The following is a 25902-nucleotide window of genomic DNA, read 5'->3' on the forward strand; positions in this document are numbered from 1 at the left end:
ACTGGGGTGAAAGGACAAGCACTTTGCCGCAGCAAATGTTAACGTGCTGAAATAACATCTTCTGGGTGCACTCTGATTGGACAAAGAGGCAAAGTAGGCAGCATCTGTTTCATCAGTCTTCAAAGGTATTTTATTTTATAGAACATGTTGGTACATCCGCACTACCCACATATTGTCACACCCGTCTCTGCTATCACAAGACAAAAGCATTGTGCCAGCCAGAACCCTCCTGCAGCATATCCCAGAACACACAACCCCCCCCCCCCGCCCCCCTGCAGTGTCCTCAATCACTGGGTAGATGCGTTGGGCGCTTTTTTTGGCTTACCACCTGTGGCCGGGCTTTGGAATTCGGCAACGCAAATAAGGGGCGAGTATGGTAATGATCTGCAGCAAGCATCACATGGCATGAAGAGAAAATCAGACACAAAAGTGCATGCTGACAGCTTGTGGTTGGCTGTTCGGAGCAGGGGGGGGCTCAACGCCAGTCCTCAAGCCCCCCCCCTCCTCCCTCCCCCCCAAAGAGGTCAGGACTTCAGGATATCCCAGCTTCAGCACAAGTGGCTCAATCGGAGGCATGAAAGGCTCAGAGGATTGAGCCACCTGTGCTGAAGCTGGGATATCCTGGAAACCGGACCTCTTTGGGGGGGCTTGAGGGCGTGAGTCGAGCACCCCTGGTTCACAGCATGTCAATTGATGCTGAAGGTGATAGACAAAGTTGTGGATGGAAGTGTTAGGCAGAGGGCAAAAGCAGCTGTTTCTAGGTCTTGCAACATGCCGCAGCGCTCTCTTGCGAGCTGGTTACACCGCGTTTGTATAATAGGATCAGTTGCTAACCCCTCTGGCAACCAACTGGTTAAATTAATTTATTTTGTTTTTTTTTTGTCAAAAGTATATAACGAGCACTTTTGATGTGTGGTGTAACCCGCTCTAGCTAAAAGCCACGTTTCTTAGACTGGACTTGGATCGAACAAGAGACTCGTATTAAATGCAGACAAATACGTTTTATTTGCACCGTGCCCACACGTGTCGCAGGAAGCTTGATATAAGCCTTTTGAATGCGTTTTTTCTTTGGATTGCATTACATATTTACATCTCTTCACCGCAACACCCCATTTCAGCTTTACCAGTCTGTAAAATGTGCGCATGTGCAAATCAGCGGGATAGCGCTGTCGCTGCCAGGACAGCGAGCGTGCAAATCAGCGGGATAGCGCTGTGGCTGCCAGGTCAGTGAGACGTACAGCGCCTTCGACTGGGGCGTCAACACTAACTTTTCTTAAACGGAAATATATTTAACAATTTAAGTTAAAAAGACAGAAAGAGACTTATTAATTACATATTTTTTTTGACCCACCGTATATAACATTGGTTTGTTTGCAACCTGCTCCCAGCGTCACAGTGCAGAGTCAGTAAGCAAGCTCAACCCGGGTCCCCCAAAACTGGAACACCTGAGCTTGAAGTGGTTTGTTAGCTCTGCACTTCCCTAATCCAGACGTGGCTGTCATACTGCTTAATGCAGTATGCTGAAGCATTGGGGAAAAAACGATTCAAGTTATATACATTGTAAAGTCATTTGCATAGCAACACTCTGAATCTTCTCTTTAAATATGATGGTCCAAATTCATTAAGCTTTAGCACACCCTAATTCCCACCCAAATCAATGGGAGTTAAGGTGTGGTAAAACTTAGCACCCTTTAGTGAATTTGGGCCTTAAAGAGAAGTCAGAAAGTAGTTTTTTTTTCTTGGGAGGAGTGAGAGACCTGGGAACTGATTGTGTTTTATCTTTCCTACACAATTTATGTGGTCCTTACTTTTAAATATAGTTTAACACAACAGAACCACACTACATTCAAACCTACTTGCTACCACTATATGTTACTCATCAAGCTTTTGATGCAAGGCTGCTAACAAAACACTTCTCCTTCGTTCAAACCCTTAAACATATTTGTATTTGCTTTGACAGAGCTATTTGAATTTCCTAAAATAACGGCAACTTAGTTTTAAGACCAATGTGGTTTAGTTTTAGCTGTTGATTCGAATGATATAACTTGTCCTGGTCACCCTAGCACTGTTTAAAACGTGGCAATGTGTGGGTATGCCGAGACTGTTTGTAGTCCAGAACAATCGAAGAGCAACCTCTGCCAAGAGATACATCATCCTGAAGGATAAATGGCATCAGAGGTGGCATGGACATGAGCCTGTCTTCATAACGTATATATCCTCTTTACCACTTCTATCTTCTGCATGTCTCCAACTAGTGTTTCCCAACTCCACATCTCAAAGCACATTGGCCTCATATCCTTTTTTGGGACAAGTGCGCCATTTATTTATTTACATTTAGATTAAAGAATGTGCCATGTGGACTTACTCTCCCAAAAACACTTTTTTTTTTAATGTCAATGTCTCCTTACAATAAAACTATTGACCTTCTGTACATTTATTCTTTTTATTATAGAAAAGCCTCCCTGGCGTTTTCACTAGACGAAATAATATTTTGGATTCAGTCGGTGTGTACAGCTTGAGGTCCAAGGTGAACTTTAAGATAAAAACAAGTTGCTAACATTTAACAATACTTTTTCGTAATGAGTTGCATCTTTCAGATCTGTCCTTGCTGGTGGAACTGAAGTTAGGAAATAATGGGTTTAAATGAGAGGTTTCCCAACATTAGCCAAATGCCACTTAAACCACAACGTATTGATAATCAGCTTATTTACTTCAATGTCTTTCCTGTCCGTGTCACCACTTCATATATGTATTGTACCCTTTTTAGATGTTTCCTTCTCAAACTCTCCAAGTGTCTCTGGTGGGTTCCCAAGCTGGTACGTGGGAACCACTTGTTCCATGCATCACTTGAGGAACAATTTAGAGCAGGAGTTATCATTAACATTTACCTGAAGAAGGGTCTTCAAGACTCAAAAATGTGTAGTACAGGATGTGGTTTTCTGAATCTCTTGAGGTCTTATTCTATGTTGTGCGAAGTGGCCGAACGGGCAATTTTCGTCTGAAAATCCCCATGGCTTGGTTGGCTGAAAATGACCCGAATGGCCACTTCGAACTATATAGAATGACCTGTTTAGTGAGCAGTACTCAACACATGGACAACGGGTATTAGTTGGAAGTTTGCTAGCACAGGAAGGGGTAGGGAATAAATACTCAAGAACAAATATTGAGAGAGATTTCTTGAATTGATATTGAAAGTGTTTGGCTTTGCATCTCTCTGTCTGGAAAGCTGTAGATATGACACGAGCATTGGCCAGTGTTATACTTAAACCAAAAGTAGGTCTCTGATTGAACCCATTCTGCTCTTCCTGAAAACTACAGTATAAGCACTTGTCATGCTTGTGTCTGAGACACTTAACACCTTCACTACTGGGAAGGGCTGCAACACAAGGGGCCATGTTGATGAAGTAGTGCTACCATTAGACATGTTGTCTCATTAGGCTAATGCATTGCAGAGCCATCCTGTAGTGATAGAATTAAGTTGTGCTAACAAAGCAGAAATTCGAGGCACTTGGAGAGTCTTTGGCTGCATTTGCCCTTATGCTCTGTAACGTGTGGAAGAATCGGCAGTGAATTGAAGGCAATATGTTGCAGGCCCTATTAGCAGTGAAGAAGTCATTATTACATCCACTTGTTTGTGCCCTCTGTCAGGAAGCAAAATAAATGGGAAAATACGACCACTTCTGGTTTAATTCTATATGTATAAAAGATACTCCATAGTTAAATTGTATCATCAGGTGCTATTTGATGGTATGACCCAACACCTGAGTTCTTGTCTCCATAATATAAATATAATTAGAACTTTGTATAGACTCCTCAAACATGTGTTGTACCACTGCCAACTGAGACCTGAAATGAGGAGTATCTTTTTAAGGCTAGAACTTTTTTTTGGCTTTCTGAACTCCATACAAAGCTAATCATAAAAGTGCCACATACTTAACCATCACGCCTCCCCTACTTGCTACAAAGTCTTGTAACATTGAGTTGGTAATCAAAGAGATTTGCAGCCCATCAAAAACTACAGCTAGAACCCTGCAGCGCAGAGGAACCCAGCACTGTAGGAGGGAGGGGCTGAGGGGAAAGATGGAGGATCTCCCTCAGCTAAGGCTGGTTCAGCTATTCGCCGGTGTCTTATCTCCTTGACGCCTCATTCCCACCGACCGTTGTCTGATTTCCATGTCTCCTTCTTCATCCTGGAGGGGAAGGAAGAATCCAGTTAGCTGCTTTGGAAAAGGGATAATCCTCACAGGCCTTTAACCCTTTGGGTGTCACAGGACATATACATCATGGAAACTGGTACTCGGGGGGGGGGGGGGGGAGAGGGGGACGCTTGACAGTGACTAAATCATGCCCAAAGAGGCTTGTTTTTCCTGCTCAAATCGCTATCTGCCTTATAGTGAAACAGAGGTGTTCTTCCGGTTCCTGGAAAATTGCTGCTGCAGTCACATTACTGCACTGTGCCGGAGGAGCCGTGGCACTCGGGTACCCCGACCCCGCTGGCACTCAAAGGGTTAAATGTAGAAGAAATGGCCAATGGGGTCTTTGATGTGGTAAACCCTGGTTCAATGCTCAAATGACTAAGGAAAGAAACAGCCGCTGAATTATGCTCTGGTTTAACTCCAGCCTGAGTACTGTCAATATACAATGAATGTCATAAAAGGGGATATATGATGGACCGGTTCCACGTATGTATAGCTTTATTTATATAGCGTCCACTATGTACTCAGCGCTCTTTAAAAGAGATAATGCTGTACAGGGAATTAGAATACAAAAAGTGCAACACACAAAATAAGACAATACGAGAGATTGTAAGCTCTCCAGTGCAGAGATTTCCCAAGCGTTATGTTGGGAGACTTACAGCGGAGGGAATAAGGTGCAGTGCTTGGCCACAATGGCCGTAGGAGTGACTCTGGAACAGTAGATATGAGTCTAGGGCAGGCTATTGAAATGATTAATTTAAGAGGTGAGTTTTAAGGTTTGTCTTAAAGGTTGGGAGAGAAAGTGCTTGGCGTATACGGAGTGTGAGGGAGTCGCACGGGTAAGGGGCAGCGAGGGAAAAGGGTTTAAGGCGAGAGAGCAGTAGAGGTGAAAAGGGTGGAAAGCAGACTTGGGACTGGGTGCCAGGTGTGAGGTTAGGGGTGGATAGATATATCTGCATAGAGATTATACCAGGGGCATAGCTATAGCCCGGGGCATGTGCTCTTGGGGGCCCGTTCATGGCCGCCGACAGGGGGGGAGAGCCAGGATATTTGTCCCAGGCCCGGTGGAGGAGGGGGGCCCGGCCGACTAGACGACCGACCACAGAAGTCAGGGCCCCCTTCCTCCTCCGGGCCCCTTAACAGCCGCTTGCTGGCAGGCCCACTCCTCACAGCCTCCAGAATCCCCCATCTCCCTCATTGGTTAAGACCGCAGCAGAGAGGGAGGAGCATATGACGTCACCGGGCGCGGGAATCTCCATTATTCAGCGCAACATGAAGAACATAACAGGAGGCACTGTTGGGGGCAGCAGATGTAAGGTACCATCTCTGCTACCCCCAGCATCCCTCTTGCTCCTTTCAGGTCCTCAACAGTTCCGCTAGCTGCTCCCTCACCATGTATACCGCGGATCACCAGCTGCCGTCCCTCCCCCAGGCAGCATCCATGCCCCAGTTGGCCGTGGGGCCCAGTTTCTCAACTGCCGCCAGGTCCTTAACACACCCAGGCAACTCCCCAACCGCCTGGACCGCACCAAGCCATCCAAACCCACCTCCTCAACAGCCACTCGGTCAGACCTCCACTACTCAGATGCCCAGTCAGAAGCCCCCTCAAGCACTCTCTCCCCGCTCCTCATCCACCCAGTCAGACCGCCCCCATTCCCGTTCCTCATTCCGCTATTGCAGTGTGCGTGTGTGTGTGTGTGTGTGTGGGGGGGGGGGTTATTGTAGTGTGTCTGTGTGCATGTGTGTAGATGGTTATTGTAATTTGTGTATTGTTGAGGGGAGTATTGTATTGTAGGGGGGAAGTGTGTGTGTGTGGCCAGGGGGGGAAATGAATGTGGGGTGGGGGGCAGGTTTACTGAGTGATGGAGGAGTGAGTGAGAGGAAAGAGGGGGGAGAGAAATATATGAGGAGAGGGGTGTAAATAGAAGGGTGGCTCGCAGGGCCGCCAACACGCTGGGGGAGCCCTGATGGGAACTCCAGTCATGGGCCCCAGGAAAGCTTTCAGCTGCCCTGGGCCCGCTCTCCCCCCTCTGTCGGCGACCCTGCTGACGATCTCTCTCTCTTCTCCCCAAGATAGAGGCATGCGAGGGGAGATGATGGCGACGAGCTGCCAGAGTGAAGCAGAGCAGCAGCCGGCAGAGGAGTTAGGAGTTGCACGGAGGCAGAGCAGGACGCCGGGGAGGAGCGCGCCCCAGCAGCGGTCCGACCTGGAAGTCTGTTTTTCTTCTGGTGATTATGCTGCTACAGCGCGCTCCTCCCCGGCCGTTCTCTGCCTCCGTGCAACTCCTAACTCCTCTGCCGGCTGCTTCACTCTGGCGGCCCGCCTCCGCATACCATCAACTCCCCCCCCCCCCCCCCCCGCCTGCCTGTACCACCACCCTGTCCTACAGGTAGGCATGGAGGAGGGGGAGAGTGCTGGAGGAGGGATGAGGAGGAGGAGGAGGGGGAGAGAGCTGAGGAGAAATGATGGCGAGATGTACTTCAATTTAAAATTGAGGCAAATTTTTCTCCTGATTCTACGGAGTACGTTCACGTATAATGGGGCCCTGAAAATGTTTTTGCCCGGAGGCCCGCGCATGCGTAGCTACGCCAACGGATGATAGCAAAGGCCAAAAGAGTTGATGTGGTTACCGAGTGTGTAGAGCAGTAGTTCCCAACTAACTAACACAGTGGTTTTTGAGAATAGGTGTGGCCACTGCATACTTAACGTTGGAAAGAAAAGTGTCAGAGCACAGGGAGAAATAGAAGATAAGGGCAAGAGTGGGGACTAAGATAGGAGCAAGAACTGATAAGATAAGAGGGAATGGGATAGAGTGAGGTTCCTGTTACAGCAAAGAGACGTAGTGAGAGTAGAAGAGGTTGTGTACAGCCAGAGCCTTGTTAGTGAGAGCGGACATTCCAGAGGTATTACATTAGATGGATTAACACCCTTAGCAGAGAGGTGAGGGAAGGAGAGATGAAGAAATGTGGTTAGGAGGAGAGTGGGGAAGGTGGAGAGAATATAAAAGTTTACAAAGGAGTGTGGAAACTACAAACAGAAAAAGCAATAGGTAGCCTGATTTCAACTGTAAGCTTCTCAAGGTTAAGAATTCATACACAGTGCTAATCATATATATCCAATAACATTAATTATACACCCTCTTCATCCACATGGACACGATTAGGCTTTGAGTCCATGATGGGCATTGTCTGGCCCTATTTACATTTGCTCCGTAATAAGAGCTCCTGACTCTGCTGCTTCCCCGAATCAAAATATAGCTAAAAGATAAGAGGCGGCATGTTTTCGGTTACAAGCAATCTCTTGCTTTGTATGATCACTGTGGAAAGAATTTGACAGCACCCAAAATGCACTGCAGCGTTGTTACATAACTCCGGGATAAAATGGGTAATCCCTTCCAGGCCGGTCTCCAAGAGACCATAGGACGTAAGGGCCGGTACATCTTTGCACAGCTTCATCCCTCTTACTTACACTGTCTGAAACATCGCCGTCATTCTGGGTACTCAGGAAATTGAGATAATCCTCTCTTTGGGAGTCTGGAATTTCTTCATCTTCGTATTCGGTCTGATAATCGGATTCATCTAAGAGAGAAATCAGATTTTGAGGGATTGGCGGGTACAAAGGGGGACATGCTTTATTGGCAGATTTGTCGTGCAGGGGTTGGGTTACCATTAAAACCTGCCAGCCAGCTAAGAAGTGAAAATATCTGACTTGACACTTACTTTTGTGGTAGACAAGAATAAAAGGACTAATACCCCCAGAGCTGGCATAACACGACAGGAAAACAAATATGTTACCAGCTTTTTAAGCAATAATGTGGTTAATTGTTTTAGTTTCACTATCACTAACCGCTTCTCTGCCTCTATACAGTTACAAAAATCTCAGACACTCACATTGAAGTCAATGGGCGATTCCCTACAATAGTGCCCTGATCGGTACTATCGCAGTTTATTGGCTTCTTAGCGTCAAGATCAATTAAAAACATCAGTGCCACCTCCCCCCCAAATTAGTAATCCCTAATACAGTTATAAAAAAAGATCTCACACGCCTTAAACCTACACAGCTACCAAGTATAGTACTGTATACCTTCACCTGAAAGAATATTTTGCGTCAACTAGTTATGTAACTTTTTGTCTACTTGACCTAATACTGCACTTTGCGTGTCATTAAGTACTAGGGCATGTAAGACGTTAAGCTGGCGCAAAGCATTGCCATATGCCATCTTTACTCACCGACGCCGAATTAAAGGCAAAATAGCCAATTGCTACGCTTGATGTATTACTTCTTCACTGTCTAAAATGTGTGTGTGTGTGTGTGTGTGTGTGTGTGTGTGTGTGCGTGCGTGTAAACTATTTCCTGAAAAGCGGCAAACCATTGAGATTACAGGGACAATTGTAGTGTGTAGGAGTTGGGAGGTTTATCACAGGGAGGGGGAGACCACTTAGTGAGTGGTAATGGAAAGTTTTCTGTTATGGGAGCCATGGACTTGAGCCAGTAGCTAACAGCTCCAGATGTTGCCAGTCTTCCATACAAACTAATTGATGGTCTGTTCCAATTGCTTAATGAATATGTTTACTTAACAACCGTCTGAGTTTAATAGGTTTTCCAAAGACTGCGGCACAGATAGTAAAGCTCAAGAGAGACCCCGGAACAGTAAACGCCCGATGCAATTCACTGGAGGATCAATGCTCTACAGATAAACACCAGACCGCTACACTGAAGCAAGCAAATCACTTAAGATTTACTGTCATTTAGTGCCCATTTACAAAATGCAATGGGATCCGGCAGTAATAGGCTCTTCTGTGATGCTGAGAAACCTTACAGCAAGTAGCTTAAATGCTACAGGAGTTTAGATACAGTATACCGCCTATACCCTTATTAATATGGGGGAGAAGGGTGTTCATGAATAGTAACAAATCCACTGCAGAGACACACTGAAAAATGAGATATGACAGAGCGAGTGAGCACCCCCAAGTCTGTGCCCTAATGCACATGTCAATGCATTTGCAGAACCTTTTCACCTGGGAAGGGATTCCGTGTGCAGCAGCAGCAGGCTGCGGACATGAAATAAATGTGCTGTCCGTCCCAGCGCATCACTTGCCGTAACCAAACAAAGTAACACTGTGCTGCGCGCGCTGAAATACTTGTACAGCACCGCACGCGCGTGTATGAAAAACATGCGCCTGGGGTCTATTTTAAAATGAGACCAAATGATCCACTGCAAGTAATTGCTCTGTGCTTAGAACAGCCTCGGCTTAGCTCTGGCTTCTGCGTCTCCCTCGGTAGACCCTGTGCGGTTTTGATGAGATAACGCCAAGCAGGGATTAAACGGCATGTAATCCGGTATGAAGTGCTAAAAGCCGGCATTTCTGCAGAGGTTTTAAAGGGAATTACCCTTTTGCTCCCGAGGTGCCCGTCCAACACGAGGATGGAAAGGACAGATGGAAGTGAGACCGCAGGTCTTAGAACCAATTGGCCTTTTTATAGTGACCTGAACACATGATACAGAATACTTGGATTAGTCACAAACGTAATAGCAGTCTGAGCCATCTCTGTGACTTGCAGTATCCCTGCAGATGTTACACTAAATGTCTATCTCCTCACAGCAGGAGGCGAGTGTAATATACCTTGACAATAACTATATACTCAATGCCTTCTTTAACCCCCATGAGTGCTGGAAGAGCATGCAACGCGCTATACATTCACAGCAGTAAAGGATTTAATGGTAAGCAGGAGTATCAGGCCCATTACATAACACACCATTAAAACCATCAGGTACTATTAACCATAATCTATATGCACTTCTTAGTCAAAGTAAGGATGTTGAGATCATAAAATTGATAAACTCTGTGCTACCTTGGGAGAAATCGGTTTCCTGTATTTGTTTTTTTGTATATAAATTAAGTTATTATTATTATTTGTGGCAAGGATTTATTGGGTCTATTTATTGAACGCAATGCAGAGATCCATAAACTACTGTAGCATATATAATACATTGGGGTTGAATATGCACACGTCCGATCACGTTCAATGGCTTGTTAATCTTTTCACTACTTGGGATCCCTTCACTGCAGACTATTTACTTTACAGATGTTAAGGGGAATCAAGTATTGCAGGAGTGGCCAACTCTAGTCCTCAAGGGCCACCAACAGGTCAGGTTTTCAGGCCCGACAGCCACCTGTGCTGAAGCAGGGGTATCCTGAAAACCTGACCTGTTGGTGGCCCTTGAGGACAGGAGTTGGCCACTCATGCAATATTGTGTCATCAAGACAATGCTTCATTTGTAACCATTAGCCTAATAACACAGCTCTTCCTATTAGGATCCCAGTAATAGCGTAAAGGGGGCTCCAAAATACCTTAAGGGTATAAAGAAGAGTAACAAGAAATGTCTGAACATGGGCCATGTTCTGAAGGATGCTCAGATCCCGTGGATACTTCCTCACTACGAGGTAGCAGTCTCCCAGCAGGTCTTGTGGGGCAGATGGAGTGTTGAACACAATAACATGCGGCCGGTAATCCGATATATGTCTATATAGATATAGATATCACAGGCCGAAGAGACGTTGCAGCTGTGGGGAGGAACTTCTCCCCGCCCCCTCTAGTCAGCTGCATAATGCGGTGCGCTGATCACCACTGTGCCTCTCCTTACACTGGGTACTAATGAGAGGGCCAGTATTTATCAGGGCACGGTCATTAAGCAGCCGAGGGATTGGGGAGAAGTTACAATCCACGCTAACAAACGGCATACAGAAATGCTTGGGATAAGAACAATCTCACTGGCAGATATATCCTGCGTAACCCATTGGCTGACTCCCTTTGTCCTAAAGGCTTTAGCGTAGGTAAAAAAAAGTCTGAGTGGGTGAAATTGCTCCTATCTGATATTAATTCCTGTTTGTAGGTGAATCACCGAATATAGTGAAAATATTTCAAGTCTTGTCCGTTCTGTCTAAAAACCCCTGTGTTTACTTACTACACAGGGCATTCTTAGACCTATGAAATAAAGTAACAATTCTGCTATGTCCTTGGTTATAGATACATAAAGAATGAAATGTACTCTTGCTTTCTCAACACGTGGGTATTAAGTTTATATGCTCCACGGTTTAGCTAATACAGGACACTTCTCTCCTGATAGAACACATGTTTTGTTTTCAGTGCAAAAGGGATCTCAGAATGACATGGGGACCGTTGCAGTGATGGTAGCAATGTATTGACTGGTGGACTCACCGTCCACAGCAGCTGTTTTCACTGGTTCAATCCTGGACACTATTTCAGCGAGATCTGTGAAAGAGGCGTTGGGACAGGTGTTCAGCTGTGTGTGAGAGGGACAAAAAAAGAGAGACATGTTTTAAATTGAGATGTACATTATGTGTACAATGCAGCAAAGCAGAGAAAGGCAAGAATACAAGATGACATGTAGATAGATACATCACCAGAATGCATAGACTTGTGGTGAGAAACACAAACAAATAGGCGACTAATTCCTTTATCTCTGTAGTCAGTGTGCATTAGGCTCTTCTGTCTGTTCCTCGTTACCCCTATTCAATATGCAGTGATGCAGCTTCCCAGCGCTGTGGAAGAATTCAGCTCCGTGTAATTGCATGGGACGCAATGTGTTCCAACACGGGGAAGCAGCTGCACAGCGTATTAAACATGGGCTAATTGTGTGATGTTAACACAGACTTCAAAGACACACCCAGTGCCAGTGTGTTACTGTGACCCTGCTGTGAGAGAGACTGGACCGGTGAGCTGCACAACTTCTCCTGTCTCTCTAAGGCCACGCGCCGCGAAAAAAAGCTGTACCTCTATGAGGCAGGGCGTAGAGCGCGCAGCCAAGCGCGATTTTTGAAAATACAACTGAATTCGTTTTTTCCGCACGACGGCCTCGTCACGTGAGCGGTTCAGCCAATGAGGGTCAACCGCTCACGTGGCGTCACGGCCACGCCTCCAGCCTAGTGCATGTTTCGCGCGTGCCTGACACTATATATAGTGTCTATAGCCTAAGGCCTCGGCTATAGTAGGCGCGCGCCTGCTGCAGAGGCGATCCTTGGCCACAGAAGCTGGAGGAAGAGACGCGACGGCGAGCCCGTGACGTCACGTGAGCGGTTCGCCCTCATTGGCTGAACCGCTCACGTGACCCGGCCGTGGGGCGACAAAATCAAATGATTTCGTCGCGCGAAAAATCCGTTGCGCTCCATCGCGCACTCTATGGCCGTCCTCATTGAGGTACAGCCTTTTGTTCTCAACATTGTACCTCCTGCGATGAGAGGGACAGACTGGAGGATTTGAAGGTTCATGTCTCCTTTGGGGGCGAGGTACTATTTTACCAGCTTGCTCGCTGTCACAAACCAAGACAAACTTGCTTATTAGCAGAAAAACATCATCCATTTCCCCATTTCTGCTGGCTGCCATGCAGCAGCTCTTAAAAACTCAGCCAGTGATATACAATGTAATATGTTACAGCCGGGTGACCTGGCAATACTTTAATCAGACACAGGCTGGCCCTGGATCAAGGTTATGTTGCCCTTTAGACCTATTTTTACATGCGAGGGACATGGATTTAAAAGCAGCACATAAATGTGAACATAATAAATGGATCCTACACCACTCTGCACAGCCTTCTTGCAATCCGTGTCTTTGCTACGCAAATCATGCTGAGCTTAACCCCTTGACCACTGATTAACAAAATAGATCTGATAAGATGCTGTGCGCTATGGCAGTCGTTACATTTTGGCTGCAGATCTAAGGGATATACTTGAAGAAACCACCCCCTGCAACACGCTGCTATTTCAACCCGTGCATGGCAGCTTTTAACAAGAAAAGCGGAAGAATGCCCATTCTCTATCTATTGCGCATGCGTGTCTGTCAGGCCAGGTCCATAGTAGGCGTGCTCGCTCGTGACGTCACACGCGCCTGTACTTGCCGAGATCTGTGTCCTGCAGGGTTGCGCGATGGGGAGGCGTGCCCGTGACGTCACGTGAGAGGTCCGCCCTCGTTGGCTGAACCGCGCAAGTGACCCCGGCCATCGCGCGGCAAATTCAAACCAGTTTGTCTCATCACACATCGCCCGCCTCGGCGCTCACGTGCATGCGCGAACTGTGGACATGCTCATTGTCCTCCATTGGTTTGTATTTGGAGCGAGTGAGGTCACTCGCGCCGTCGGATCCGCTATGGACGCGGCCTTAGACATGCCATGGACCAAAACAAATCCCTTTCCACTGGTACCATAATCTGTTTCGGAAGACTGTCTGTACGATGCAGACACCATTCCATAGCACACATGTTAACTCGAGGGGTTCACAACAAATTGCTGCTGCTGCTGCCGCCATATTTTATGAGCTGTAGGTAGAACTTATTTTAGAACAAGCACAGCAGCACTTGATCGGCTACACAATAATCCCAAACCATTCACCAGGGTTATTAACCTCTCAAGGTGTTCAGTCATGCCAAACTAAATTGGCTACCACAAACAAGCTAATGAAAGTCCCCTAGGAAGAATGATGCAAGCCACCCCCTGCCAGAGATCTCATTATGTTATTCAGCGATTCCAGTAAACGCACTGCATTTTTAAAGACTCATCTCTCCTGGACTCTGACTGTGTCTCTTTCTGGCACCATTGCTAAATCCAGAACGTCAGCAGTATAACGCCGTTCTTGGGTAGTTCAAACCTTTTTTTTATCACACGAGCTGCTGGGAGAAAGGGGTCCAGGGGGAGCTGAAACTGTCCAATAATTCACACAACGAGGGCAAAACGTGTGATGGGAGAGAGCAAGTGTACGGCCTGACTTCTTTCCAAGAAGTATCACTCTGCCAGGGCTTTACATTAACCTCTTTCCTACCAGCTGGCAACAAAGGGCTGAACTGCTGAATGTGATGGGAAAGCTGTGATTGACTCCCTCACAACACAGGCTGTGTGTGCATGTGTGTACATACTCTCATACAGGTCTCGACATCCCTATGTCCAATAAAGACTACCCCCGACCACACAGTCTCATTCGTCACTTCTTGAACGTGGGCCAGTTGACCGCAACGAAAACTCACGTCTGAAGTCTTGGATTTGCAGGTCTCCTGTCGGTCCTTCAGCATCTTGTCTATAACGCCGCTGCGGCCCCAGACATTAAATACGGTCTTCCCATGCTGGAAGCCGACGTCCTGCAGGCAAAGAATCGGGTCAGGGTATCAGCTATTTCCACTGCTTCATACGGGTATCACCAGTACCACTGGTTAGGTATGCACTTCATCAAACGGACATGTCTTAATGACTTCTCAATCCTTGGCATTCGTTCAACTCTTTTATGGCTGAAGCTGGATGACTACGCATTGCAGAAAAATCAAGTGTCCAAATATTAATTCTACATTCACATACATGGATATATACAGCCCTCGCCTAGATCACTGCTAGTGCAACACACACAGCGCCAGATTTCTTTCAAACGTGTTTTAATTAAAAACAAAGCTAATGGTGATATTCTTGCCAAAGGGAAGCTAGCAAAGACATCTTATATGGCATATACTCGTGTTAATAGTGATTTTGGAATTACATCCAGGGTGTGGTCAGATCTACGATATCTACAGAGCCTTAGTAAGTAACCTGTCTTTGACCCCCTTTCTGTCCCTGGAAGAGGATGTGCTGCATACAATGTACCAGTCCTTCTTTCCATTGCTTCACTTACCTACAGGGGTCCCGCGGGGTTATCTACCGGAATATGCACCGCACACTGTGCCCTGAAGGGGGGGGGGGGGCTCATTCAAGGTGCCTCTATTCCTAACTCTTGGCGTGCTGCAGCTTATCGGCGTGCTGCAGCTTTCATTGTTTGACCCTCGCCGTGCCACAGTGGCCGGCGACGCACTGCCGTGAGTTCTGCAAGGCGTTGTGGACCCCTCTGGCAGAAGAGGGGTTACTACTTACTCAAAGGGACAAAATAATGAGTTTCCTCGACCACGATCAAGCGCGACTGTTAGATTTCCCCCCCCCCACCCCCCCACCCCCCCAGTGCTTCGGGTCCTTTGCATTCTATGTACACTTGAATATTTGTTCGATTTACATAAATTTTATATTAAAAAATGTCCAGACAACTGCTCGAGTGTAATATCACGTGTGAGCACTTTCATTTCTCACACTAGTCTTTCTATTATTTTATAACACTAATTTAGACAAAGCTCCTGGGAGTTCCTACTGAGATATGAAATAAAACATACAGGGGTTCTTTTCTCTGTTCTATTATCCATAATGTACAATACAACGGCAATAGCTTTACATAGAATCTGTGTGAGATGTATTTATTTGCCCTGCTTTATTCACTGCTGGCATAATGGCAATGGATCACCTTTGGTAATTAATATGGACAGTTCTGCCATGAGCTTTATCCTGTGAGTTATGAGCGGCACAGGCGCTGTCAGCCATTGGATGGAAGCCTCAGAGAAGAGTGGGAGATAAGGGTCGGTCATACAAGGGCAAATGGTTTTCGGAAGCCTTTCTGGATAACGAACTGTACATGAATCCTTCGTGCTGAGAGGTCTTCAATGCAGCCACTGGCTGACAAAGGACTATAAAGCTATCATAGGGAATGCAAATATCACTCACTATGGTAAAGTGATTGGCTTAAGTGCTTTGTAGGTTAGGAAGAGATCTGAGAATGCAGGTTCTCTCTTACAGCAATGTCACGCTTAATGCAAAAAGAGTTAGAAATACTCCACTCCACGTTATAATAGGGCTGGCAAACTGCTGTAGCCAAATTTAAGTGCTCTAGTCAAGTTGATTAATTAGGTAACGGGGTTGATTATTGAATGTAATTTTGACTTTATTAAAACTAGAGAATCTGTCGATCGTTGTTTTATAAGGAAGTGATTCCATCCATGTAATGCGCTGGAGTAAGATCCTCAAAGGTGTCAGTAATAAGTTTAAGGGATAAAGGGCCATATGTAAGAGGGGGAACTCGTGTTATCGAAGAGGGGGAACTCGTGCCAAGCGCTGCTTTTTAAACCATATCTTGCCATATGTCACTCATCTCCTACATATGAACTGCTGCTTTTGAAGGGACAATCCCTCGTAGGATCAAAGTTGCTATTTATTAGGAAAGTGGCATATTTATTATTAAATGCTTCAAATATAAATGAGAAATATACATTTTAACATAATTTAAACGTGTAATATCTCCTTTGTAAACACATTATTTGGGGGTGGGGGATTACAATCTTTAACAAATGTCTTTTGGTTAAAAGTGTATTTGCCTGTCCTAAAAGCACCAGGCAAATTGTTGCTTTGGCGTCGTTGTATGTTAGGTCATTTTAAAGCCATAGAATGTAGTGGACCCCAAGAAAAACACACATTTTTGCAGGCTATGAATAAGTCAAATTGTTCCTTTGTGGCTGATTTCAATATTTTTCTAAGGACCGATCCCGCCGATTAGTTGTTTTAGAAAATATAAATGGATCAGCTCGGTGGGATCTCTCCTTAAAGAGCTTTCATGAATAACGAATAGATGCATCATTTGGAAGTGAGGTGCAGAATCACCCACCCTCCATGACCCCTACCCAAGAAGCTTGGTGACACAAGTTAGCCATGCAGTAATTTCCATTCTCTTGAGTGGAAGGGGTTCATGAACAGTGCGTTACCGCACGTCTCACAATATTGAAGAGAGGACTATGTGCTTGATTAAATCAGCAGCAGGGCGAATGGTTCTAATAAGTGCATATTGCGTATGTGTGTTTCAGAGACGTTATGTGGGTAATAGGCACATTGCGCAAGATCTACAGAGACATCCCTGGTCCTTTAATAATCCTTTGAGCTGTCGTGTGGGCGGGCGATGGCAATAAATCAATAAGGCACCAGAGCAGCCTCTTGGGAGGAATCATCAGATGACGATCCAACGTCTGCAGTGCAGAGACACAAAACCACTTCCTCTTCATTGGTCTCTAGAGCTGCAACAAAGCCTTTTTCAGAATGGGAAGGAACACTTACACAGATCTCGTCAAACTTCCCGAACTCCAGGGTGCCGTACCGGTCGATGGGCGGGCGGATGTACTCGCAGTATTCGTTGTTCATGACCATCTCTAACTGTCGCACGCAGCACACGTATGCGAGGCGGGTCTGGATCTCCGCCATGTTCAGCACCTGGGAAGGAAGGTGACACCTTACTCTGGATACGGCAGGCGGATATGATCAGACCTTAAACACAGGCTAACTACTCCCTTTTTTTAAGCGCTGCCTCAAATTGTTAAAAGAAATGCATTGCAGTGGAAAATAAAAATATATACGACCAAGATATGTTGATGTTATATAATCAGAATGCAGTCTCTCTGAAAGCTACAATGTCAAAGTGACCTCGGAAATCAGGGGCGCTGAACTGCACTGTGGCTACATTTTACATGTCATTTCTCTAGCGTTCACAGACATTGTTTTACTTGCGCATTCAAAGCAGAGTGCACCCTGGGTAATACAAGAGAAAAGATTAGGGGGGAGGAAAGGAAGGGAACAACGCAGGGGCCAGGGAGCAAGTGTGTTATCGGGATTAAAAAGGCTTGGCAAAGGAAGGTGCTCGGCAGCCAACGGGAAGTTGCAATGTCATCAGGAGACGGTATTGCCACTTTCTATTCGTGACGCCACGTTCACAACTGGGACAAAAATAAAACCCTGCAAATATCTCGGGAACGATGGGACCCCTTGGTTCAGGAAAACTAATAAAATGACAACGTAGGGGAAATGGAGACCCTGCCCCGAAGAGCTCACAATCTGCTACATTGGGAGACTTACGACACGCTGCTCACTTATGTAACTAGGTATTTGCAACCATGTGTTTTTTGTCATCATAACTCTGTGCCCAGGACATACTTGAAAATGAGAGGTAACTCTCAAAGTATTACTTCCTGGTAACACATTTTTATAAATAAATAAATAAAATAGGTGAAAAAGCGCATTCAGTCAGGGAGGGCAGGGGCATCTGGAGTCATTAGTGTAGATCATTTAATGGGATGCTTCTTTTAAGAGGAAAACAAGACGTGAAAGGTGCTTGACGAATATTGAGTTCCATAAGTAGGAAGACATTAGGGGAAAAGGTGTGAGACGAGAGGGCTGCAGAACTAAATTGTGCAGAGATACGATATCCTTGGGTTGAGCGTACAGTAAGAGGAGGTTACAGTTCTACTTAATGTTCGATGCTAGAAAATATCTTCTTACCTACAGCTTCTGACAACTGCATTCCCTGCTCTTAGACAAGACAATCCTATTCACCACTGACTATTGTACTGTATTCCTGATACTGTTCCATCTTATTCTGCTCCGGCCTGATAAGACTTGTGGCTTCGATTCCAAGTAATATTTTGCTGCGGTAAAACTGTGCTAAATGATTCGCCGTCTTGCTGTAGGTGCTCTCTCACCTTGACTTTCTCTGCCAGGGGGTTCCATCGTTTCCACAGCAGCCACCACCCAGACAAAGCGTCCCCGTAGTTTGTGAGATCCGTCTCATCCCGGCTGCCCACATCGATGGCTATCACCACCTTCGCCCCCATGGACCGGGCTACATCCGCTATTGGGCACCGGAAGAAAGCAAAAGGACTTAGAAACCAACTATTTCAGGGAGGACTCGCAGAGTTTAGGCCTCTCATTTGCAATACGCTCTGACGGGCAATAAGCTTAAAACGAGAAAGTATCATTTAATGATACCCATCTGGCTTTAAACTGAACAGGGTTCCCAATCTTCCATGTTTTATTCCACCCCTGAAAGTGTAAATAACACCGATAACAGTAACTGCCAGCAATCTCTGTCGCTGTAGAAGTGTGTGCTATTGCATATACTGTACTGTACAGTAGGCTTGAGGTCAAAGGACCTTTGGGCAAAACAATGGATTACAAATTGCTCTAGAAAAAAATGAATCTTATTGCCTTAATGGGATTTTACTTTTGGATGCATCTGGAGCAGATTGTTAGCCCCAAATCTGCACAAGTTTTTCCTGGATACTTAGGGCCCAATAGCACTGAAAAGACATGGAACCCTTAAATGAGGTCATAGGTCTTTGTGAAGACCAACACGGATCTATTCACAACAACAGAGCTATGTTTTTATTTGCTTTCAGTGGCAGAATAACCACAATAAAACAGGGTTTTCATTTGTATGGAATTGTATCGTTTTTACCTTTTGTGTGCTGGAATTCAAAAATATTCCAATCGTCTTCCCAAATACCCCCCCTCCCCCCACCCCGCCATTCCCCCTTAGTATTAATTCTAGAGCTTGTATTTATACTCAAGAGATTTAAGAGTTCGTTTATTGGTAACTGGAAGACCAGCGCGGTTGAAATCTGCAGCAACATCAGAACTACTAAAAAGAAACTTTGCGCCCCCTGGTCTATAGGATAATGTTGGTAATGCTATTGGAAACCTTTGCTTGAATAAACGTGCAATCACTGATGTCACACTCTGCATTATGTGCATGCCATTTCGTGTTTCTGTTCTGGTATTAGTGGGGGTAGGGGTTGGACTGCCCCTTTGTAAGTACCCTTTTCTGTGGAAGACCCTAGTGTTTATACCGTGTGATTGCTGCCCTAATTTCTCTGTCTCCAACACTCCACACAGCAGCAGGTACCTGGAAGGTTGTTGATGTAACCGCCGTCCATCAACAGGTGCCCGTCTTTGGGGTCGCAAAGCGGTGGCATATACCCAGACAGAGACATACTGGCACGGACGTATCTCCATAGGCAACCTGCTCAAAACAACAGGTTCATTTTACAAAAGGACTTTATAGAGACTTACTACCCATCTAATACTGTATATACGCAGACAGACACATTTAGATTGTAAGCTTTCCGGGGGAGATTTCCTTTACAATTGTCTTCCTCTCTTTGTTGCACTTACTGTATTATAATTCCTTATGTTGTCTCTTTTGTGAAGTGTTGAGTACACTGTGGGGTGCTATATAATATACAGAGAGACTAAACCGGTGGTCCATCTCCCAGCGGCGCTGGTAAGTGGGTCCCTGGCTTTAACCGATTTGACGATTACATTCTTTCAACTGAACATTCATCTCTGAAAAGGCGACTCTGGCACCAACACTCAGAAACCGTGTTACGCACAGAATCTAATCTTCGGCACCTGTGATATAACCCAGGGGGCTCAACTCCAGTCCTCAAGCCCACCCCCCCCCCCCCCCAACAGGACAAGGTTTCAAGATATCCCTGCTGCAGCACAGGTAGCTCAATCAGTCCCTGCTTCAGCACACATGGCTCAATTAGTCCCTACTTCAGCACAGGTGGCTCAATCAAAGACTGTGCTGAAGCAGGGATATCCCTAATACCTGGCCAACTGTGCTTAAGCTGGGATATCCTGAAAAACTGTCCTGTTGGGGGAGTGGGGGAGGACTGGAGTTGAGAACCCCTGATATAACCAACAAAGCGGCTTGTGAAGATGCACGGTAATAGTATTGATCACCATATATACCTTGTAAACAGTCCTACAAGTTGCATCACTCCTGTAAAAATGTAGATCTGCCGCAGGTAGTGATGCAGTTTGGTGGACAAACATTAGGGGTTTTGTTTTTTTTAAATTGAAGATTGTAGAGCAGGAGTGGCCAACTCCAGCCCTCAAGGACCACCAACAGGTCAAGTTTCCAGGATATCTCTGCTTCAGCACAGGTGGCTCAATCAGTGACACAGTCATTATGACCTGTTGGTGGCCCTTGAGGACTGGAATTGGCCACCCCTATCCCAGATGAATGATAATTTCATATTTGATACCCTTAAACTATGTGTTATTTGCGGCAATCACGTGTTGGAAATCTATTAGGGCCAATTACTAACCAGGTACAAAAAGCATACTTTGGCCCTATTATTATTATTATTTTTGTAATTTCTCAATTCACAAAGACCAATTACACTGTGAAAATTCAGTGAACGCAACAGGGGAGAGAGACATGGAAAAGATTTTGGAAGCACAGATTCTGTGCCACAGGGAGCACATTGCTCAGTAGTGCGTAGATGGTCCCAATGGTAGCCAAGTGGCGTCTACTGCCATGTATAGCTGCTGGCCACTAACGCCACAACCTGATGATGCTTTTCAACCCCAAAGCACAAACACACACACACACACACACAGAGAGACAGACACACTGATACAGACAGTTATACACATACAGACTCGCTAATGTACACGGATATATATATATATATATATATATATATATACACATAGACTGTGATATACACAGATTTGCACACGTACAGACAGACACAGACCCGTAGACGCTTATGTGACCGGGGCTATTTTGCTTATATAGATGACACACCCTTGATCATCCATCTGTGGCATGGGGCGATTTACATTTTAAGATGGAATACTGCCAACAACAAGAAAACATTATTGTATTAGCATACCCATAAATATTTACGCTGATGGCACAGTGTGTGACATTTTAGTCTGACACACAGGTGCACACAAGCCCAATTTTAGAAATAATTTCCCTACGCCAACAAAGCTGTTTGCAACACTGAGTACATAGGTCCCATCATGTTCCGTATGAATTCTATATTAAACCCAAATAAAGATCCAAAATGCAGAGTCCGGCTACCTGGGTCAGTATTGCCAACCTCAGTCCCTTTGATTGTGAGAATTTGTCCCAGTCCTTGAGTCATCGTTTGAATCCTGGTCTATAAGAACCCTGTTTCTCCATGGATAATGTAGCTCTTTAAAGCAGAGCTGGGCTGGCGAAGACCAGGAAGAAGGTTGGCAATACTGCTGAGGGGTAAGAAGGGAGGACAGGCTGTAATGTTCTATCACTGCAGAAACCCTACACAATCTTCCAATTCCTCTCTGAACTACCTGGAAGCCAACAACACAAGCAGCAGTCAGTGTGACATGATTAGGGCGTATGGAGCACCACTACTTTCGTTTCTACAAATCCAGAGTAACATTCATGTTTTATTTACAGCAAATATAAATCCTTCTACACACAGCCACATATCCCAGACAGGTCTGCACCCCTGCCTTTCCCCATTATCTCTTAGGCTGAGGACCCGCTGCGGTCGGCGGCCGCGTCACTCACCTGCCCATAACGTCCTCCCGAGCCGGCCCCAGTCCCTCCTCACTGCAAGGCTCAATTCGCGCTGTGATGCGTCAGCCGGCAGGGGATGCAGGAGGATTGTGATCCCGAGCGGTGACGCGTCACGTGGTGCGCTGGTGAGCCTATCAGTGCCGGGGGCTGAGCTTCCCCCACCTCCAAAAGTGGGGGGGAAGTGTGTGTATGTATGTGTGTATCTGTGTGTGTGTTGTGTTGTGCACCCGGTCTATCTGCCCCGCCCCCTCCTCCCACACCCCCCCATTATAAGGCAACATTACATGGAACATTATGTGGGAGCGAGTTGTTGGTGGGTGGGTTTCCTACATTTACTGCAAAGCCTCCTCCACCCCTCTCCCCGGGCTCACTGATCCCAGTGCCGTGGGCGGGCGAGACCTCGCTTGTCATTGAGCTCGGGAGGGAAGCCTTCCAAAAGCCTTAGGCTGCGCCCTCCCGACCCGCTTTTGCCACACCCCCTCCCCCCCAGTAGCGAAAAAAGTTCTGACTTGCACGTGCCGCCGGCAAGCAAGGCGGCCGTACTGGCGCGTGCAGCGTGGCCTTAGCCTAAGCATACACTGCTACCACTGCAGCCAGGGATTCTGGGTAATGATAAATGAGCACTCACAGGGTGTCGTCACCTTTGGCTTCTTGTCCATTTTAACATGGACTTACAAACTTACATTTTTACTTCAAGAAAGTAACTGAAAACCAAATCTCCCACCTGTCTGTTTTTGAGCATAACTAAATGGGTCCGCCATATATATATATATATTGGTTTGCGATGTGTACAAGAATAAAAGTACCACTAAATGTGCAGAAGAGGCTCCCAACTGACCACTGTGAGTTCCTAGTCTGTGTAGTGACAACTGAACATATGAACCAGCAGCAGCCCAGTCACCTCATTGCAGACATATATCAAACATTGCATACAAATCATATCAACCAGAACACCAGCACTTCATTCATTAAAGACCTTTCTCTATGCTGAACATCACAGGCAAAGTCACACAATGTGCTGGGCTAGGAAGCTTTTTCTACCCTATATGACCTGCTGCTTCCAACACTCTGCTGGGAAATCCACTTTATCATCCGCCCCGGCCGAGAGTAGAGGTCTCGCAACCACTAAGGGAGGGGCGGCCGAATGCAGTCCTCAAGAGCCTCCACCGGGCCAGGTATTGGGGATATCGCTGCTTCAGCACAGGCGCCTCAGTCAATGACTGAGCCATCTGTGCTGAAGCAGGGATATCCTGAAAACCTGACCTGGTGGTGGCCCTCGAGGACTGGAGTTGGCCGCCCCTGCACTAAGGTATCTCCCCCTAAGCAGAGTCTGACCGTTGCCCTAAAGCACAAGAGCTCGCATCGTCCCAGGAGAGCCCAAAGAGAGAATAAGAAGCCATCACCGACCAAATTCACCAAGAGGATTCAAAAGAGCCTGTCAATGGTCCAAATTGGCAAACGGGGCTCAGTTGATAATAAGTAGTTTATTGTACAGTATCATCATACTCATTCAAACGTCTACAAGACTCTCTCTGCCAGGGAGTGTCCAGGCAGCAACCTTTATACATTTTTGGTTTCGTCAAGCCCAGTGTGTGCCCATAATGCCCTGCATTAACTGGAATAGCACAGCAGGCAGGGACACATTGTACTCCTCTAAAAACATTTATGCTGATGCCTTTTTTTAAATTTTTTTTTTTTTAACAAGCTCAAAGGCATTAATTGCTGCTGTTTTATGGTATTTATAAAATGACTGCTATCTTCATTAATCAAATGGGCACATTTACAACAGAAATAACACAAATATTTAGATTCAGTCATTTTCTCAAAAAAAAACATTTTTTTGGGGAGGGGCGTTGGGTATCATCTGAAATGATGGCTCCTATACAATACATGGTCAAGTTGTCACCCCCCTGCACAGATTTTTTTGGGGTGATACTGTACATCTAATAAGCCTGTCTGAGCAAGGTGAGGAGAGCTGGCCAGCGTACTGTACCGAATAGGGACCTTTAAGTGATGGTAACATGCCTATGTGATGCTCGTACTTCCTGAAACCTGGGTAGGCATGCCAGATCTGACCTGTACTTTGTAAATCACCTGTTCAGTGTCTAATTAGCGTCCTCAGTTTGCGACCAAAGCCTTTAAAAATCGCTAGCAATGTTGAAAAGGTCTAATTGATGAAATCTTGCCGATCAATGCATCTGGTTTTTTTTTAATCTATGAAACATCACGTTAGCTCACTGTACATTGCCGACTCCTCTGTCAATGAAAAGGGTTCGTTTTTCTTGTCTGCTAAGTGGGATTACCCTTTTAAGAGAAAGAGAAAAACTGGTGCACAGCCAATGGAGTGGGTCCCAAAATGATGTATAAAATATCTTTATTGATCCATCATAAAAAGAGGGAGGTACACACCCTCCTACGCGTTTCGTGTATACGATACACTTTAGCAAGGAGTACCCTTACCCTTTAAGGACTGGCCGAGCATCCCATTCTTTTAGGGACAGAGGCTTGGTAGTGGCCCTATTCCCAATTGTGAGGCTGTATCAGACTGCAGCACGTCACCCGCAGTGCCACTTTAGTGCAATACAGCGACATTCTAAGGGAGAGCGAGTACCTGTACACTGAATGTTAAAAGTGCTGTCCCATTTAGAACCGTAGCAAACGGAGTTGAGGAGAACTTAAATCATAATAATAATAGAACTTTTGCAGGCTCGAGTCCCTGCCCCGTGGAGCTTACAATCTATTTTGTTGGTGCCTAAGGCACAGGGAGAAAAAGTGACTTGCCCAAAGTCACAAGGCCCTGCTTCAAACGTAGTGTAATTGTTCTCAGAGTCGGCGTCTTTACTCACTGAGCCGCTCCTTCAGCCCAGGAACCTTGTCATGCAGACCGCATCACCTAATAGCTACGAGCTCAACTTCTGGATCTCTGCAGATTAATTTCCCCCTCTCTTGACCATGTAAAACAAGCGAGGTGGCCCTCCCTTACAAAAAGAAAAACCTTCCCCACTGACGCCAACATTCAAGTTTAAATCAATTTCAACTAATCACTCAGCAGTAATCATCTCACATTCATTATGCAGAAGCCGCCAAGGGCAGATCCCCTGCTGGGAGGGCACTGCTGGATCTCAGATCTGACACATGAGCAGGAAGAACAAACAAACACGGAAAAGATCTGTGCCTTGGTTCTTTTCCCAAAAAGGGGCAGCTCCCCCTAATATGACCGGTTTGGAAAGTGAGCGCCACACGATACCCTTTAAAGCAGATTTTTGCTGTAGCTGGGTTTTTAAAATGGAAAAAGACCCAAAGTCAGCCGTTCATTCTCACTTTCTCCACTCTGTTGCACAGAGCTGTTTTTCATGCTGACCGTAAATGGTCTCGTCAGAAAAATGCCTCATCTTAATTTTCCCAGATGAGGTTCCCTGAGGTCTAATAATATCACTGAGTGAGAGGGGCTTAGCAGCTATATTGAGGGTCCTTTTTTGCACTAAAATACACCATTTTAAATAAATACATCGGTGAACAGTGTAAAAACTACAGACATGAAAACAGACATCCTACTGTACAAATATGCCGGGGGAACTGGCCCTGTAATATTTACTATACCATTTCCTATAAGTTGGGGGGCTGAGCACCGCGCAGGACGTTGCGGTCCCCATCAGCTATAAAAGGTTTAGGA

At 45.9% G+C, this 25902-nt stretch overlaps 1 protein-coding gene across 6 annotated transcripts in view; it reads right to left on the minus strand.

The window, feature by feature from the left end:
- Positions 1-981: 981 nt before the first annotated feature.
- PNPLA7 (patatin like domain 7, lysophospholipase) overlaps positions 982-25902 on the minus strand; it is a 216931-nt gene continuing 192010 nt past the window's right edge. For all 6 annotated transcript variants that reach the window (XM_075579164.1, XM_075579165.1, XM_075579169.1 and 3 more), the window contains 7 exons: positions 19770-19886; positions 18568-18716; positions 17153-17305; positions 14233-14343; positions 11419-11503; positions 7666-7775; positions 982-4190 (listed from right to left, as the gene is read on the minus strand). In XM_075579164.1, the coding sequence (XP_075435279.1) occupies positions 4110-4190; positions 7666-7775; positions 11419-11503; positions 14233-14343; positions 17153-17305; positions 18568-18716; positions 19770-19886 (806 nt within the window). In that variant the 3' untranslated portion in view covers positions 982-4109. The remainder of the gene's footprint in view (positions 4191-7665; positions 7776-11418; positions 11504-14232; positions 14344-17152; positions 17306-18567; positions 18717-19769; positions 19887-25902) is intronic.

Source organism: Ascaphus truei, chromosome 21, assembly GCF_040206685.1.
Source record: "Ascaphus truei isolate aAscTru1 chromosome 21, aAscTru1.hap1, whole genome shotgun sequence".
NCBI classification, from domain to species: Eukaryota; Metazoa; Chordata; class Amphibia; order Anura; family Ascaphidae; genus Ascaphus; species Ascaphus truei.